General features: G+C 43.6%; 1 protein-coding gene across 1 annotated transcript in view; it reads right to left on the reverse strand.

Moving 5' to 3' along the window:
* The window catches only part of ipo11 (importin 11), a 97,919-nt gene that overhangs the window by 20,992 nt on the left and 59,520 nt on the right, over nucleotides 1-17,407 (reverse strand). The window contains exons 23-28 of the mRNA XM_056418731.1: nucleotides 9,845-9,924; nucleotides 9,663-9,743; nucleotides 7,500-7,595; nucleotides 7,019-7,132; nucleotides 6,327-6,448; nucleotides 587-682 (exon numbers count right to left, since the gene is read on the reverse strand). Of these exons, the coding sequence (XP_056274706.1) occupies nucleotides 587-682; nucleotides 6,327-6,448; nucleotides 7,019-7,132; nucleotides 7,500-7,595; nucleotides 9,663-9,743; nucleotides 9,845-9,924 (589 nt within the window). The remainder of the gene's footprint in view (nucleotides 1-586; nucleotides 683-6,326; nucleotides 6,449-7,018; nucleotides 7,133-7,499; nucleotides 7,596-9,662; nucleotides 9,744-9,844; nucleotides 9,925-17,407) is intronic.

Here is a 17,407-nt window from a genome sequence, read left to right on the forward strand (position 1 = left end):
GCCGGCTTATATTTTGAGCATCTTTCTTTAAAAAACGTATTAATTATTTCAAACTCGGCGTAAATGAACATGTGATTATAACACACGTCCATGACTTTTCCAAAACTATTATGATTTAAGTTTTTTCCATGACTTTTCCAGGCCTAGAAATGTCCATTTTAAAATTCCATGACTTTTCCAGGTTTTCCATGACCGTACGAACCCTGTTATAATAGTGAAACCAGTTACTCTGCGCGGGTTGAGGCTAAGGACACTTCAATCGTTTTACACTCACTGATGTGCTCACATATTGTCCACCGCGCTGGGGGAGGGCTGAAGTGTGTCTCCAGGGCGTCAACAAGCCCAAATCCCAAAAGTGATGAAAACGGTTTTGTGTGCTGCTCAACACTGATACTCAGTCTCCCTGAGGGCACGGCCATGCTTTATGAGCAGGGCTTCTTTGAAATCACAGATTTAAAATCTTTCTTTAGAGGTTTGTTTGTGCCATGCAAACAACTCTGGAATATGGAAGGTAGAAGTGTTTATGGGCAGTTTTTCTTCTTCTTGTTTTCTTCACGGTCAGTCGGGAAGAAACATGCACACTTACTCTTTGAAGGTGGCCGTTTCGGTATCTTCCGTCATCACATCGTGCAGGGCCTCGACGGTGATGTTGATGATGCCGCAGAACTTGTCCTGGATCACACTGATGACGAAGAGACAACACAGACTCAGTACTCAATTCAATTTTTAAAACGCTGCATGTGTAAATGAAAGAGGAAGATAGATGCGCGACTGAAGAGAGAGAGAGAGACGGGCATCTGTCCCAAAAAAACCAAATGGTCATCAAGAGCACCATGACAACAGAGAGCAACAGCTGAAGCAAACATCCCTGTGATGAATTAGTCTGTCAAATAAAACATATGGCCATCTCCAGAAAATGGTTATCTATGCCATCCATCAACTCTTATTAGAGGACACATGTCCAGATTGTTCCGGTTGTATATTTCTCACCATTACGCCAATGGCTTTTGGTAGGAATCATTCTTTTTTAAACAAAAAGGTAAACAAAAACAAAAGACAATCAATTGGGTAATGGTTGAAAAACCTTTATGATCCCATAAAAAAAAAGTTGCACTGATCACTCACATATGCTAAAGTGTGCTGTTCCACCTCGAAACGTAGTTTTATTTGATTGTCTCACATTCGAGCGTGAAAATAAAAATCACGAACGCTTCACGCGGAACCTCGACGCTCGAGTCTCTCGCTCTATTTTTTAAAATTTTTTTTTTAATAGTAGCAACTGAGGTGATTCTTCCAGATAAGAAGCATCACAGAGCTCTGGCTTCCTGAATCGGAGAACTCTGACATATGCTGGCTCGCATCCCCCCCCCCCAACACCCAGGCCTAGGAGGGGGCGCTGCAGTCATTGATGAATTATTTGAGTCATTCTTCCAAAGCCCTGGAAGGGAATTGGGGTTTACCATGTCAATGGGAATGAGCAGCAAGGAGAGGAAGGGGAAGAGCCGACACAAAGGGCTAGTATGTGTGGGCACGGGCATTGATGCATCAAAGGTGCTGTCGGCTCAGGTGCTTGGCTTGGTTGACCCCGGGCCATGCTGCGTGAAGCTCACTGAGCATGAAGTCTGGCAAATAAATTGAAGAATCAGCGCATGACTGATACATACCCAGCCAGTGAAAACAGAGCGCACAGATATTTTCTGACGAGCGTTATTGCTCCGGTGGTTAATATTGCCATCAGGTGAAAGCCACGGCAATAGGGGATCCATCTGGTCAGCATACGTCTGTGCACGATTGCCCGCTATTCTCATTTTCTCCACGGACGTGTGAGAAAACGCGTACTTCTCCAATCCAATTGGAGGTACATCCCCCACTACGACGCTTCGGCTGTAAAAACTGATTTATACAAACAGGAACAATCTCCGTCCAGATGAGATGCTTTCGTGCCGTTTCGGAAATGATTAACGTCTCTGCTGCTATTGCGAGACCCATTTACTGGGAGCGCCGGCGGGAAGCGACTTATCCGATGTGCTCCGCAATTCGAACTCACGCAAAGAAATGAATGCATGTATTTTTCTCATGTTAGAAAGAGTGGTTTTATTTACAGCCGCCGACAAAGATAGATGACGCCGCTTCAAGGTTGTTTAGGGTCTTGGTTTATCTTTCTCTCATTCTCTGACGCATCGACATTATCTCCAAGACGAGGAGCTCTGCAGGTGGCTGGACGTCAGTGTCGTACTGCGCAGCAGCATTTATGCTGTTTGCGTCGTTATAGATAATAATAGATGATGGAAGGTCCTTCATGTCTATTTCCACAGCCTAATAATCCATCGAGTTGTTCCTTGACTGAATTAACTTGTTGGCGCCTTCGTTTGTGTTGTTGCAACGATAGTAATCCGTCACTCCAGGTTTATCGGGGACAATCAGGACATTTGAAGGTTCTCGTTATTCCTCAGGAGCTAAAGCGTATCTTCTAAAGGCTCGATCACACCAGACGCGCCTCTCAAAAACGTGTAGCCCGCAAAACCATCAATTCCCTCTGGTACGGCGCGTCTGAAACGCGCATTTTAAACGCCACGCGGCGCGTTTTTTTTTGAAGGGTCGAGGCTCGTGTACTTGCATACATTGGTCATGTGATGGGGGTGTGACGAATCAGGGACCGTGTGACCCACAAGACGCGTACTCGGCGTCTGCGTCATCCTTTCAGCCCATCCAGACTAAAACACAACTTAAACTTCTTCATTTGAAGGCGTCGAAAAGGCCCGAGCACTGTGGACGCCGGGCGTCAATGTAGCGACGTTTAAAATGAAAACACAGGCGTTAGGATGTGGATTTAATGCTTACGCACATGAATGCGAGTTTATTGAAAGTCGTGTTATATATATAGTTAAGCCGGATAAATATTGCAAGCAGTTTCCTTTTGACTTTGAAGAGAATGGAAACGGCCCCAGGTGAATTTTAAACAGTTGTTCCTTTCAGTCGGCAACATTTCACTCCCGATATGCTGGGAGTTTAAAATACGTCGCGGAGCACCTCTGCCCCCAATTTACGAAAGAAAAGCCTCGAATTTGCAGCCACACATTTAAACATGTCCGTCAATTCTAATTCGATCCAGCCCGGCGCTTGTCGGGTTATTATTTTCTTATGGCCGACTAGTGCTAGCTGCTTCGTGCATGCCATTCAAATCAATGCGAGTGGTTATAGGATCTGAAAGCGGACGGGCTGCGAGCGAAGAGTGCGTGTCTGTCGTCCTCACGGCATCAACAGTTGGAGGAGGGTGACCTGTGAAGGCTGAACATAAAATTGGAAATTTTCAGTGTTCTGGCCCACAATGTCTGTGGTAAAAGCTCACCTCTTTAGAAAAGCAGGGCAACATGCTATGAAACGCATTACACGCTGTTCTTCTTCCTCCCCCTTATGTCCGTGTGTGTGTGTGTGTGTGTGTGAGTGAGAGATTGGATACAGTCCATTTGAGCGTGTTGCAAATGGAGTTCAATTAGAAATCCCCGATTCAAATGTATGCTGCTGAGCATCGTTAAGTTTGAATCATTGGAGCAGAGCTTAAATAGCCCGGCTGCGAGTGTCTCGTGACACGACGAGGGTCGGGTGCCGAAAACCGGCGGCAGTTTGGCCGACCGGCCCGAAACGCGCTTTTCGGCGCTTGCTTTCGGTACTTGAGCCGATTGAAAATGAACAGAATAATTCTTTTGAACTTCTCTGGTGACTCCGCCCTGTCGGCTGGTTCCGATAGCCTATCATTGAACTCTGTGCCGAGCACAACAGCGGTCAGGCTGAAAACGTGGAGACCGGCGATGACGAGAGCAGCCTCAACTCGGATTAGTACCGTGACGTTGTTTGCAAGTCTTGCATTCATAAAAGTCGGCCAACAAATAATAAATTAGTCATTATAACCATGTTTAAACTAGCTCGTAGCTCGCTACGAGCGCGACGGTCTGATATCCTTTTTTTGGTCAGTGCGGCCACGAGAACGGCTTTTACAGGGAATATGGCCGAAGAGGTTTTTAATGTCGTCATTGGCAATCGTCGTTTGGTGCTTCTTCTTTTTTTTTTAAGTTCCGGTTTAGCAGCGGAATCGGGAAAGAAAGAAAAAAACCATACCCATCCCGAGCCATGACAGGACTAAAGATTGTTAGGGGTATGCTTATTATAATTGGAAATACTCTTATGACAATGTAGACAAACAGGAAAGGTATCAAAAACTGCAAAATTTAAAATACACGCGTGGAGTCTTCGGGGGTGGCTGAGTATTTCCCCATTTTTTGAATATGTGTGTCTTTTCCATACCTGTGCGTATCTCTAAGTTACTATAGGATAGGCTCATCTCATTCATGTGCGGAACCTCTGTTATCCTTCCTACCCGCTCACACCCAGCACCTGGTCACAGGAGGCCTCTGAACTGTCAGTCAGCCAAACTTCATCTCTGGCTTTGCTGTGGAGCAGTCTCACTGAGACCTGGATTACTCATCTCACCCACATGGTGTTTCTGTCCCTAGTCCAACTTCACATTGTTGTTCTCCCTGGTTCTTTGGGAGATTTCCATCCTTCTGGGTGACTTTAACATCCAGACAGAGAAGTCATGTGATCTCTTACTCTTATTGTCTTCCTTTAACCTCTCACTCAGTCCCTCAACCACCTTGACTACATTTTCACAAGAAACTGCTCTACCTCTAACCTCACTGTGACTCCTCTCCATGTCTCTGACCACTTCTTCATCCACCCATATCTACAGACTCTGCACCTGCCTCCTCTCTTGCCTCCTCTGTCCTATCTGCTCTCCTCAACTGACTGCTTCTCACTCATGCATCCTAACTCTCTCTTCCCTGTCTTCATCTCTTGATTCTCTTTGTCCTTTTAAGACACGACTCCTTCTCTTCCTCTATCTCTGCAGCCAAATTCAGTCTTCCTTCTCTAACCCCAAAAACTCTTCTCTATCTTTTCCAACCTCCTTGATCCCCCTGTCCCCTCCTCCTTCCACTCCTTTACAAATCCATCTTCTATCACCTCACCAACACTAACTTCTTCATGTACATGCTGCACAACATCAGGAGAATAATGACATGTAATGTAATGTAATTAAAAACAACAACAAAAAAAGAAAATAACTGCATGATGTCACACTGGAGAAGAGTTTGATTCCCCGAGTAATAATTGACCAGCATGCAAATTAAATGAAAAAGCTATTAATTATAGGTGCAGAACAAAAACATGGATATGAACTTTTAGTCGATGGAGAAAAATTCCTCTGAACACAACTCCTAACTTTGAGAAGACACGGTTATGATCACGATGAGACCGAATGTGAGGACAGGAGATCCATGCAATGAATACGTGCATATTGATTTCCTGAGGTCACGGCCCTTGCCGCTCTGCCTCCGTAAAGCAAAGTGTCAGCGGTGATGACCTGGAGGTACACAGAATACCAACAGGTTCTGATGACTCCAGCAATCTTTCGGGAAAACGGCCGCATGGCTGTGCATGTTAAATACAAACTGAAACATCCCGGCTTCCCTTAGATTGCACTAAAGTTTCAGAAAGCAAGACGTACGTCTCACCAAAGGCCAAACGGGCCTCGTTCTTTCAACGCATCGACGTCCTGTCACATTGGAGGAAAAGCAGCTGACGAATTCAATAAAAAGTAGAACGGGCACTCGGTAGAGCGCATACCTTCGCATATCACAAGATTGGGCATTGAATTATGAACATTTTGGCATTAGTTGCATGCCAATTGGATACAAATTGACCGCGCTATGGTAAAAAGAAGATGTTGACCTTTTCATGACATTGACCTTTGACCCGATCGATCCCAAAATCGAATCAAATGGTCCCCGGATAATAACCAATCATCCCACTAAATTTCATGCGAGTCGGTTTAATACTTTTTGAGTTATGCGAATAACACGCAAACACGCACGCATACAAATAAATACACGGCGATCAAAACATAACCTTCCGCATTTTCAATGTGACGGTAATAAATAAACACACACGCACACACACATGCTGCTGTCACACAATACTGGCACCCATATGGTGTAAGTCTGTTGATTGTGTGCAGCATATTCCAGCTGTAGGGAAAAGACATGTTATCTTTATCAAACTTTTAAACAGCGGCAAATATTTTCTGTTGTTCCTTTTAGTGCCAAAGGAGCAACTAGCTTTACTCCACAAAGACAAACACAAGCTGAGTAAATAACGCGTCTCTTCACTTCCCCCTTATTTGCCCCGGTGCCAGCTGTGCTGACGAGGTGGCTGACATCCACTTCTCGCCGGCTCAAAGCCCCATCTGCAGACAAATGAATGCTGCCCACCTGTTGTCAGACGGGAGGAGGGAGAGCAGAGCCAGCGACGACAGCTTCCTCCTCTCCGGCTGAGTGATGTTGTCCATGCGGTCGACCCACATCTCGATCACGCCGCCCAACAACTGGTCCATCTGATGGAGAGAGAGCGAGACGGGTGGAGGAGACGACGTGGACGGGAGGGGAGGAGAGATACGGAGGGGTTAATGTCGAGGACGAAAGAGGAGAGGCGATTCAATATTTTAAAGAGAGATCAACAGAGAGTGGCATGAATAGTGTTTGACGACTCACGGCAACCCATGATGTTTAAAAGTATGGTTTGGATATGCTCATAAAAGACGGCAAACCTGACCTTCCTCATTTGTTTTGCCTCATTTACTCGTCCTCTATTGTCAAAAGAAGAGGGGTATGATGGGGCAACAACTCCAGGTCTTTCGTTTATTTAGATTAAGGCAACGATGTAAAAACATGACAAAGTCAGTGTTGCTCTGGGTCAGACACAAAAAGATAGTTTAGTTTCATGCTGAAGGGGGAACAGCTCCAAACTTTAATGTGTTACCTTTTGCAATTCCTCGACTCATTACTCCTCCCCCATTCAGGATTCATTTTTAACAGGCACTTTGCAGGTCGTGTCTCTGGCACACATCTCAAAAGGGCCGGCGGTGCCGAGTGGACAGATATGAAGGGCGGACATCGGCGCTCACCTTCTGGCTGCACTCGGAGGCCATTTGAGTGAGCAGGGAGGAGAAGAAACTGGAGTTCTGGAGCAGGATGCGGCCCATGATTCCTAGGTAGGTAGACATCACCACGGGATACCTCTGTGCAAAACACACACACAGCAATGTGAATCGTTATCTTCCATGCGGGTGCAGAAACAAAGGCTTTTACAAAAAGCGCCATGTCATTAAGCATGTTACGGCGAAAGAAGATCCTCTGACACAGCACAATCCTTAAAAGGCCTGGGACCCTTACCTGAGCTGAAGATCAATAAACACCACTGTATATTCCACGTAATAATGCTTTTTCATGTAACTGAAAGTACACTCAGGAGCCTTCTCGTACTATGCATTCTACCGTTCGGTAAAAGAAGAAGGTAATGAGTGAACACAATGCAGCATAGGCACTGCACCGCACCATTACAGGTTCCCCGTGCAGATCTGTGCAAGATGTTCAGGCTAAACTCACCTCGCCGTCCACAATGCCTCTGAAGACCGCTGGCAGCAGGGGCTGGAAGATGTGGGCCGCCAGTACGGGGCTCACCTTCAGAGCTATCTCTACCACCTGCCGACACGGGGAGAGGGAGGATGAGAGGCCACAGAGGGGAGTTAGGAGACGGCAGCAAGGAAAGACGGGAGGAATCAGAGCGGAGAACTCGAGCCGGTAGGGGTCGAGCGCGGGACGATGTCAAGACAAAGAGCAGGAGGGCGCACGGGGGTTAAAGGGAGGTTAGCAGGAGCCGCTTCTTTGAGAGGTTTTAAAAGAGCGTAATTATATTCCAGTGTCTGACCTCCAGTACGTGGCGAGACATTTAAATGAGCTCAGCGTGAGGCAAGGAAGCTGAACTAAATAGAGAATACTCAAGTTCTACGGCGAAGGCAACAGAGAACAAAGCCAAAATATGAAACAAGAGAGTACAATATTAATTCAGAGGCACTTTCGGCATTCTACATGGGGTGTGAGGATGAGCCGTCACGTTTTAATGTGGACTTCGCTCAAAATGAATGAAATCCACAGTAGCAGCCATGCAGCCAAGCTTCATGAAGCATAGACTATCAGAGAGGTTCAGTCATACATATACAGGACTGTCTCAGAAAATTAGAATATTGTGATGAAGTTCTTTATTTTCTGTAATGCAATTAAAAAAACAAAAATGTCATGCATTCTGGATTCATTACAAATCAACTGAAATATTGCAAGCCTTTTATTCTGATTTATTGCTGATTATGGCTTACAGTTTAAGAAAACTCAAATATCCTATCTCTAAATATTAGAATATCATGAAAAAGTATACTAGTAGGGTATTAAACAAATCACTTGAATTGTCTAATTAACTCGAAACACCTGCAAGGGTTTCCTGAGCCTTGACAAACAGTCAGCTGTTATAAATCTTTTTTTTTTACTTGGTCTGAGGAAATATTCAAATTTTATGAGATAGGATTTTAGAGTTTTCTTAAGCTGTAAACCATAATCAGCAATATTAAAAGAATAAAAGGCTTGCAATATTTCAGTTGATTTGTAATGAATCCAGAATGCATGACATTTTTGTTTTTTTAATTGCATTACAGAAAATAAATAACTTTATCACAATATTCTAATTTTCTGAGACAGTCCTGTATATATATATATACATTCAGCCACATGAACTCATCTTAAAAAGGGCAGAGACTAGTTTCAAACCAGTAAAAGATAATCCCATCATCATTAGACTGTAATATAAATCCAGACCACGGCAACGCTGATGTAACACTGTAACAATGCAAATGACATTTTTGCAAATTAAACCATCAAACGGGAATATTTAATTTAAAAGGGCAGCGGGCAAACTCGGGGCACGCAGGCAGCGAGAGGCGATATCTGTCTCGCGTAATGAACTTTTCATAGAGACGCATGCCGATTACTCCGATCCCTGCGCGTGTGCGGAGCTGCAGTGTGCACGTGTTGTGTAGGTTAACAGGTGTAACGACTCTGCTGGCTCTTTTCCCCAAGAACAAAGGATTAGCAGCAGCCAGATGCGACGTAATGCCACCGAGCTTTGCTGAGATAAAGCTCCGTGGTCTTATGATAGTTCTGCACACACACACTGCTCAAGCACATGTGCACACCGACACACACACACTGCTCAAGCACATGTGCACACCGACACACACACACTGCTCAAGCACATGTACACACACCGACACACACACACTGCTCAAGCACACACACACACTTAAAAAACGGACTGATATCTGTATTCATATGATTGTCATTTAATTCTCATCTAATCTTTTTATCTTTGCAGCGATGCGAGTAAAAGGTTTGGGGATCCTCTTGACCCAGAGAAGCACCGGTGTTAGATAAATGGGTGCATCGCAAAAGCTACAATAAGCTATTTTAATTAGTTTCCTTTTAGCAAAATGCTCTCGAGCACATTTGAGTTCTCTCGAATAAACAGTTAAGTGTTCATGTTTTATTCAGTTCAGTTCAATCATTTCGTAAAGCCCAATATTACTAATCGTACTCGGACCCTCGCATCGAGGGGGGGGGGGGGGAGAGAGTAAGAAGGGAGGATGAAAAACTAAAGAGCGAGAGACAAAGAATAAACAGATATGAGATGCGTAGTTCTGTGTGTGAGAGGGTGGACTGTACCTTGAGCACTTGAACCTGTCCCTCATTCGTGATGTCTTTCAGCAGGTTGCAGAAAGACCGACACAAAGATTCTGCATAGTTCTGTGGAGAGAAAGACATTAAATTGAGCATGTAGAAGTCCTGTACAATGTATGTGTGTGTGTGTGTGTGTGTGTGTGTGTGTGTGTGTGTGTGTGTCTCACCTGCAGAAAGTCTGTGGCAGACAAATATAAGTAGGCATTAACGATCTGAAAACAGGTGCGCAGGTTCTCGGAGCTCATGTCTGAAACAGAACATCAGATGTTTCAAAAAGGGTCGAGCGGAGGAAAAAGCCAAAAAAAAGCAAGCATCCTCAGAGTCGGTCAAGGCTAAACGGATGCTCCAACTGGCTTTGTTAACAGTTATCATTTAAAGCAAACCTTTCCTTACCTAAAATGTTCAGAATGGCGTTAATAATCATACCTGCAAACTCATGAGGGGTGAAAAAGGTGACAACGGGCTGGGGGTCCTCTGCTCTGACTAAGTCAGTGCCCACAAACCCTTCTAATAAGAATATAATGTGTGTGTGTGTGTATATATATATATATATATATATATATGTGAAATATTCAGTAATATTTATGGCCAGGTGTGAATAGGAGCGAGGCCCATTCAGAGACATCTCTACGGCCCACTTGAGCGACAATCACACAGGTTAACAAGTCCCACGTTACACTATTTTACAAATCAAGTAACTTCCTGAATTGTGTGCACTTGAACACTTTTTTAATTTCTAAATTATTTTAGAAATTAATTCCTTTTGTTCCTCTTTTATCCAATAATATATTGTAATAAACCTTCCCACCCACCCTGTCTGTGATATCTCATCAGAGGCCCACACCCCAGGAAGTGGCTGAATGGAGAAGGGGTGGAGGGGTTTCTGTGAGATTCACAGACTGAAATCCTGCTGGAAATCACTCTATATACAGACTCTGGTTCGGTGCTCCGTGACGTCACTCCGTGGTTCTGTGACTTGCGACGTCACAGAACCAGAGTGTCACGTGACAACGTTTCCATGGTGACGGACAAGGTCACGGAGATCCAAGGCACTGACAAGTGACTTCCACCAGGAAACCTGTTTAAACTTGATATGCATGTACACGTTGTGTATGTAAATATGTACTTATGTGTGTGCATACTACTGTTTATATCTGTCACGGGACACAACACGTAACTATCTAATCTTTCATGGAACAATGTAATTGAACATTGTACAATGGTGCTAAAACGCTAGCGCGCGATTAACATCCGCTAGCTAAACGGCGCTAGCCTTACTTAACTGTCTTCACTTTAACTTCTACAGTTAATAACTGTCAAAATATATCAGCGAGCGAACATAACATTAATATATATATGGTGCTTATGTACGTTTCTCACCTGTAAACACCAAGAGACTCGCATCAACAGCTGCGTCACTGTCTGTGTTACGCTGGTCTAACTTGTTTGTTTAAGACAAGAATTACGGCACCAGTCATGGCAAAACCCGCTACTGCCCCCTACTGGCGAACACAAGTATAACACTATTTAAAAATCATTCAAATTAGGAAAAATGGAAAAGTAGCACATCTTCAAATTTAAGAAGCTGGAACCATAAAATGTTTTTTTAATTATTTAAAGTGAAATTATTATCAACAATTTTCTTTTTTTCTTCTCTTAAGCAACTAATTGATTAATCTAATAATATTTTAATAATAAATTAAACCAGATTCCTCCAGACAAAAACAAATTTAAATCACTTTGTTGGAACACAAATAACTCATTTTGAAAATAGCTCAAACAAACCTCTCATGACAACAGGATCGACGAAATCACATATAGTTTAGATAGACAGTACGTACATACAGACAGACAGAGACAGATAGACAGACAGATACATAGACAGATAGACAGATAGACAGATAGACATATAGATAGACAGACAGACATAGATAGACAGACACAGACAGATATATAGACAGACAGACAGACAGATAGATAGACAGACAGATATACAGACAGATAGACAGACGGCCAGACAGAGACACAAACAGGATTTCAGGCAATAATCATATGGCTCATCCACCAGACTCTTTTTGCAGTTCCTGAAAATAAATTTCAACATTCGGAGACCTGAAACCTCCAAAGCATGAATACGGTCAGTCTCATGCGTTGTTCCGTCTTGTTGTTCGACAGCACAGGAATGTTCGCGGTCCCCCGACGCTCTCTGCAAAGCAAAAGTTTCGAGCAAACTTTCTGAATCCCAGTTTCCATGAAGCAGCTGAACCTCATGGACGTCTATCTTCCTCATCGTGGTTGGGAGAAGAAGTCACCGGGTGAGGAAGTACTGGAGGTGTCGACCAAACCAACGCTGCTTCCTACAGGTGACATGCAAGAAGACTTCTGCCGCCATCTGCCAGCCGCAGGACGGCGACGGCAATAATGTCTGCCGCCATCTGTGCAGGTGCACAGTGGAGCTCAGGGGACAATTCAGTCAGCAAATCGTCCTTCGTCCTTTTATGCAGTTCTTTGGTTCCCCTAATTTAGTTTGTCTGTTGTTTTTTATTTTATATTTGCATCTTACCATTCTATTTGTTTTGCCTTGATTCTCTGTAGAGCACCTTGTAAACTCAGTTTTTAAAGGTGCTATATGAATAAAGTTAACAAAGCGACACCAATTGTGCTCTGACGGTTCCCAGGGTTCTTACACATTTTGACCAGTGGATTCCCAGGACTTTTCCAGGACTTTAAACCAAATTTCCATGATCAAACTGAAATCTCGGTATAAACATGAACATTTTTGAAAATGTTGCGTATTGAGAGCGTACGCCGGCTTATATTTTGAGCGTCTTTCTTTAAAAAACATTAATTATTTCAAACTCGGCATAAATGAACATGTGATTTTAGCAATTTCCATGACTTTTCCCAAACTTTTATGATTTAAGTTTTTTCCATGACTTTTCCAGGCCTGTAAATGACCATTTTAAAATTCCATGACTTTTCCAGGTTTTCCATGACCGTACGAACCCTGGGTTCCACCGCCGCTCTGTGCCGTATAGACACGGGCGCTGAAATGTAGGTCGCCGTGAGGGGCCAGACAGGGAAAGACGGAGCGCTCCACGATGCAATGTATGCTTTCCTGTGGCTGGGCCCGGCTGCTCATTTGACAGGGGAGTAAAGCAGAGGCGACAGATTGCTGTAACAGTGTGTGAACAAGGACAGATTAGGAAAGCATGTCCGAGGACAAGAATACATTACTACGGTTCTGTGTCTGCCAACGCGGAAGTGGGTGCATAATAAGAAAGTCTCCTCTCACTTAATGGGTTAGGGTTATTTTCAGTGTAAAGGTAACTTCATTCTGATAGAAAATCTGATCAAACCAAATAATAACTAGAATGGGCACTCGGTAGAGCGCATACCTTCGCATATCACAACATTGGGCATTGAATTATGAACATTTTGGCATTGGTTGCATGCCAATTGGATAAAAATTGACCGTGCTATGGTAAAAAGAAGATTTTGACCTTTTCATGACCTTGACATTGACCTTTGACCCGATAGATCCCAAAATCTAATCAAATGGTCCCCGGATGATAACCAATCATCCCACCAAATCATGCGATTTGGTTTAATACTTTTTGAGTTATGAGAGGAACACGCATACAAATAAATAAATAAATACACGGCGATCAAAACACAACCTTCCACATTTACAATGCGACGGTAACAATTAGTAAAATGTGATTTTAGGCGGCAGACAAATGACAGAAATGTCATTCAGCGTCTCACAAACTTCTAAAAACAGGCCGAAGTGACAATTTCCCCCCAAAAAATGTCACCGAAGCATGTGCAAAGAAAAAGAAACAGTAGTGCACCGACCATGTTCATATTACCAAATGTAAATACGTGCTAACAGCGCAGCTGCACCGAGATTTACACGCGTGTGTTTTGTTATTTGATCAGCAGCCACAAAGCCGCACAATCCTTTTGTGAATTCACCCCGTCAGAGAGGAGAAAAAAAAACACAAACATGTAAAGTACGGAGATTGCACATAATTACTTTTAAATGATTGATTTCAAAGTAATTGTGCATTGATGCATCTGCCACAGTTTCACGTGACAAAAGCATGGGAGCGCCGCGTGTTAGTCATCTGGCTTGATCCCGACTGTGTAACTAAAACAAATAGACCAGAATGAAGTGTTGGGATAAAGAGAGGGGGTGAACCTCACACGAGGAGCGACTGGTGCTGTCGCTTAAAGAAAATTAGATGAAGGTTACAAATGTATCTTGTATCAGCGATACAGTAACCGTGAGTTAAAAAAAGAAAATAGGGCTTCATTAACTTTGATCTTTCCCCCCTGACAAAGATACAAACAAAACTGCAGGCATCACTGGTTGAATACAAATGGATTCATGCGTATTTAAGTGTGGTCATTTTTTTCACTTTAGTGAGATTTGGATAGGAATGAATTATTTTGGAACGTATTTTTTTCTACGGTGTTCTCCCATGCAAGTGAATGGCCATGGACACAATGTTAGAAACGGCTTATGATTATTATTCGAAAAGAGAATAGGGTATTTTGCCAAATCAATACTTTAAATGCAATTACATTTTCACACACACACACACAGTCAAATAGTCCCCAAAACAGCTGCTAAAGCACTGATTAAGCATCCTTCATATCTCTGGGCATGTGATGCGCAATCCGCTTCGGTTATCAACATTAAAATGAGCCTCACATCTGACAGATAACGGCCTCTGAAGTACTTTAATCGTTGGTGGGGAAAATGTTGGTCATCTCCCAACCCAACTGCTCTCTGTATCGTGTGTGTCACGGGGGTCACAATGTTTGCAAAGTGGCGGAAAGTTGACAAATACCAAAGAAGTGGTGCTAGAATCTGTGCTGATGCACTACAAGGTCACTTAGGGTTGGAGGTTTTGATGCATACATCAAAAAGGACAATTGACTAGTCTCCTCCTTTTTCTTGCTGGTTTTTTATTATTATTTAAGAACTGAAAATAAAGAAAACTTAACACGGACCTCTGGAGAAAAGCCAAAGCATGTTTTGTAGTGCCGATAATAATATGTTTACTATATCTTACTATTCTAATAATATCACATTTTGAAAAAAGGACGAGTGCAGAGAATTACACTCACTAAACTGTTGCGTTTACATCAACCTAAAAAGTTCTGCCAACCCGACACAGTAAGCATAGCCAAACATATTCGCCATCTGCGGCCGCTATAATCAGTCATTACCTCTGGTGGAGAAGCCGGGAGTAAAAAGCTGTCCTCTGACGAGGAATGTCCAGATTGATTTGAACCGGGAGCCCACCTTCTGTCACAGGCGGAAAACAGAGTCGGAGCGCTCTCTCAATACAGGGTCATTGATCTTGGTGGGGATGGTCCGACTCGCCTGTGGCTGCACCAGTGATTACCAACTGATGGGATGATCATGACGCAGATGTATTCTCGCTGCCCAATTTGGTTCCTGCTCTAAAACCCACTTCAGCAAGGTCAGGCTGAAATTGACTCGTCTATTCTAATCAACCGTAAACATTGTGTGCGGACACGATTGATTAAAAATTAGGTTGAACAAAAATCCCAATCAGATTCTTAAATGTGAGGATTTTATTTATTTTTTACTTTATTGGCGGTCAAACAAAATAAACTATTTGTAGGCATCATGGTAAGTTTCTGTGAATTTGGAAAGTTTTTTTCTTTTTTCTTACCGTTTTCTAAAATGCCAATAGACTAAACCATTAATCTATCGAGAACACTTTTTAAAAAGATAACGAAGACTGGATCCATTAATAGAGACAGACCTTTATTCCTTATCTCGCACGCTTTAGAAGAACAACCTTTACATTTTTGATTAATGTGTTATTGCTGCTGCGCTTTGCTTTTAATAGGAAACTAAAAAATTTCCTCCATCTGGTTCAGCTTGAAGTCCTCCAGCAGCTCCGTATCCATTACGCCTTCCTTTTAGTATTATTAAATGACACACACACATGCATGGATAGTCTAGCTCCATCACTCGCTCGCACCTATCAGTGCAACGCCAACGAGAGAAAGCATTAACCCAAATAAATAAAAACTCCCCTGCTTAGCATCCATTGTCACTAGTCGGCGTGCGGGGGCGGCGATACAGGGCGGAGTGCTACAACAATCGAGGCGAGGCTCTTGACATCCTAATTAGGGAATGCGCTGCTTCATTTTAGGAGTGATGGAGCGGGGCTCTGCATCAGGCCGGCCAGCCCCCGCACCTGGCAGGCTGCGACAGCACACCGAGCCAGACTCTCTGAAAGGCCCGCATCCCTCCGCGGACTCAAATAAATGAACCCCCCACCCCCGGTACAAAAAAAAACAGCCAAAGATGACGACCGTCCAGCCGAGTTAATTTCCTCCGTGTGACTTTTCATCAATATATGTAAATGAATGCATGATTGTTGAATGTGAAATGATCCTCCGCGTTTTTTCCGTGCTCAGTTTCAAAAGGACATGTATTTTAAAACCGTGCTAATTTGTTCTGACCTATGACTGTACCTTTTTTCATCAAAGCATCTTTGAATTCATCCATTTATAGTCGCATTAACCACCTTATTTAAGTTCAACGCGACTGAAGCGCTTTAAAAGTTAAGAAATAACCGGAGAGACGGAGGACTCTCGACCCAGCGTTCTGAAAATCAGCTGCAATGCGACAAGAGTTGATTTTGGGACAACAAGGATTTGTTTACTTTCAGGTCCGCTTGTTACATCACTAAATCAATTGTAGACACAGGAGCACATTTACAACCGGAAGATACTGCAGCGAAAACAGCTGAAATGGACTTCATGTTTTTCTCATGAATCTACAAATCTGACTTGCATTTTTTTTTTTTAAGCTGGGAAAAGGGACAAAAGACGTCTAACTATCATTTTGTATTTGTCTTTATTCATTTTACTAATGCAATGCTGTTAGCTTGTACCAGGAGAGATGTGAAAGCTGTTTTCCATTTGCTTTGCTTTAATGTGTCTGTGACAGCCAGAGAAAAAGCAAGACAAAGATGACAATAATAACAGTAAGCAGAAGCGGGTCACAAAGTGAGGCGACGTCGACCCCAGTGGACGTGGGCGCAAGCTCCGAACACATTAGGCTGCGATCGTAATGAGTTTACCATCTTTATGATGTGCATGAGCGAGAGGTGGCTCGTTGGATGTGAATAAACGCGACAACCTCTTCGGACCCGAGCCCGGTTCCCGTGTCTTCGTTGCCACGTGCTGATTAAAGTGAAGGGGTCATCCCTCCGAGCCACAACCGCCCCCCTTGTCGGGCTTCAAGGAATGCGTTCGTGTCCGGCGATCCGGAGCACGGACCAGCGAGGGGCTACCGGCAGCGCCGGGCTGGGCTCGGAGACGACGCGGAGAAGCGTCCGTTTTTTGTTCAAAACAACAAGGGCCGGCTCCTGAGGAGATGAGCGGAGACCAGGGGTCGGGAACCTGTGGCTCGTGAGCCATATGTGGCTCTTCCGGTGACGGCATATGGCTCCCAGACAATTTAGAGTAAAAAAAAAAAATTCTCCGCCTGCCACCCTGTAATTTTCTCTATCGCGCCAGATTACAGCAGAAGTAATTTAAGGTCCCTTTCTTAACCCTCCTGTTACCTTTCGGGTCAATTTGACCCCATTCCATTCAATGTTTAATGTCGGTGTTCTTTCGGGTCAATTTGACCCCAGGCTGTTTTTCACTGTGTCAAACATATAAGAAAT

This window comes from Pseudoliparis swirei, chromosome 7 (genome assembly GCF_029220125.1).
Source record: "Pseudoliparis swirei isolate HS2019 ecotype Mariana Trench chromosome 7, NWPU_hadal_v1, whole genome shotgun sequence".
NCBI classification, from domain to species: Eukaryota; Metazoa; Chordata; class Actinopteri; order Perciformes; family Liparidae; genus Pseudoliparis; species Pseudoliparis swirei.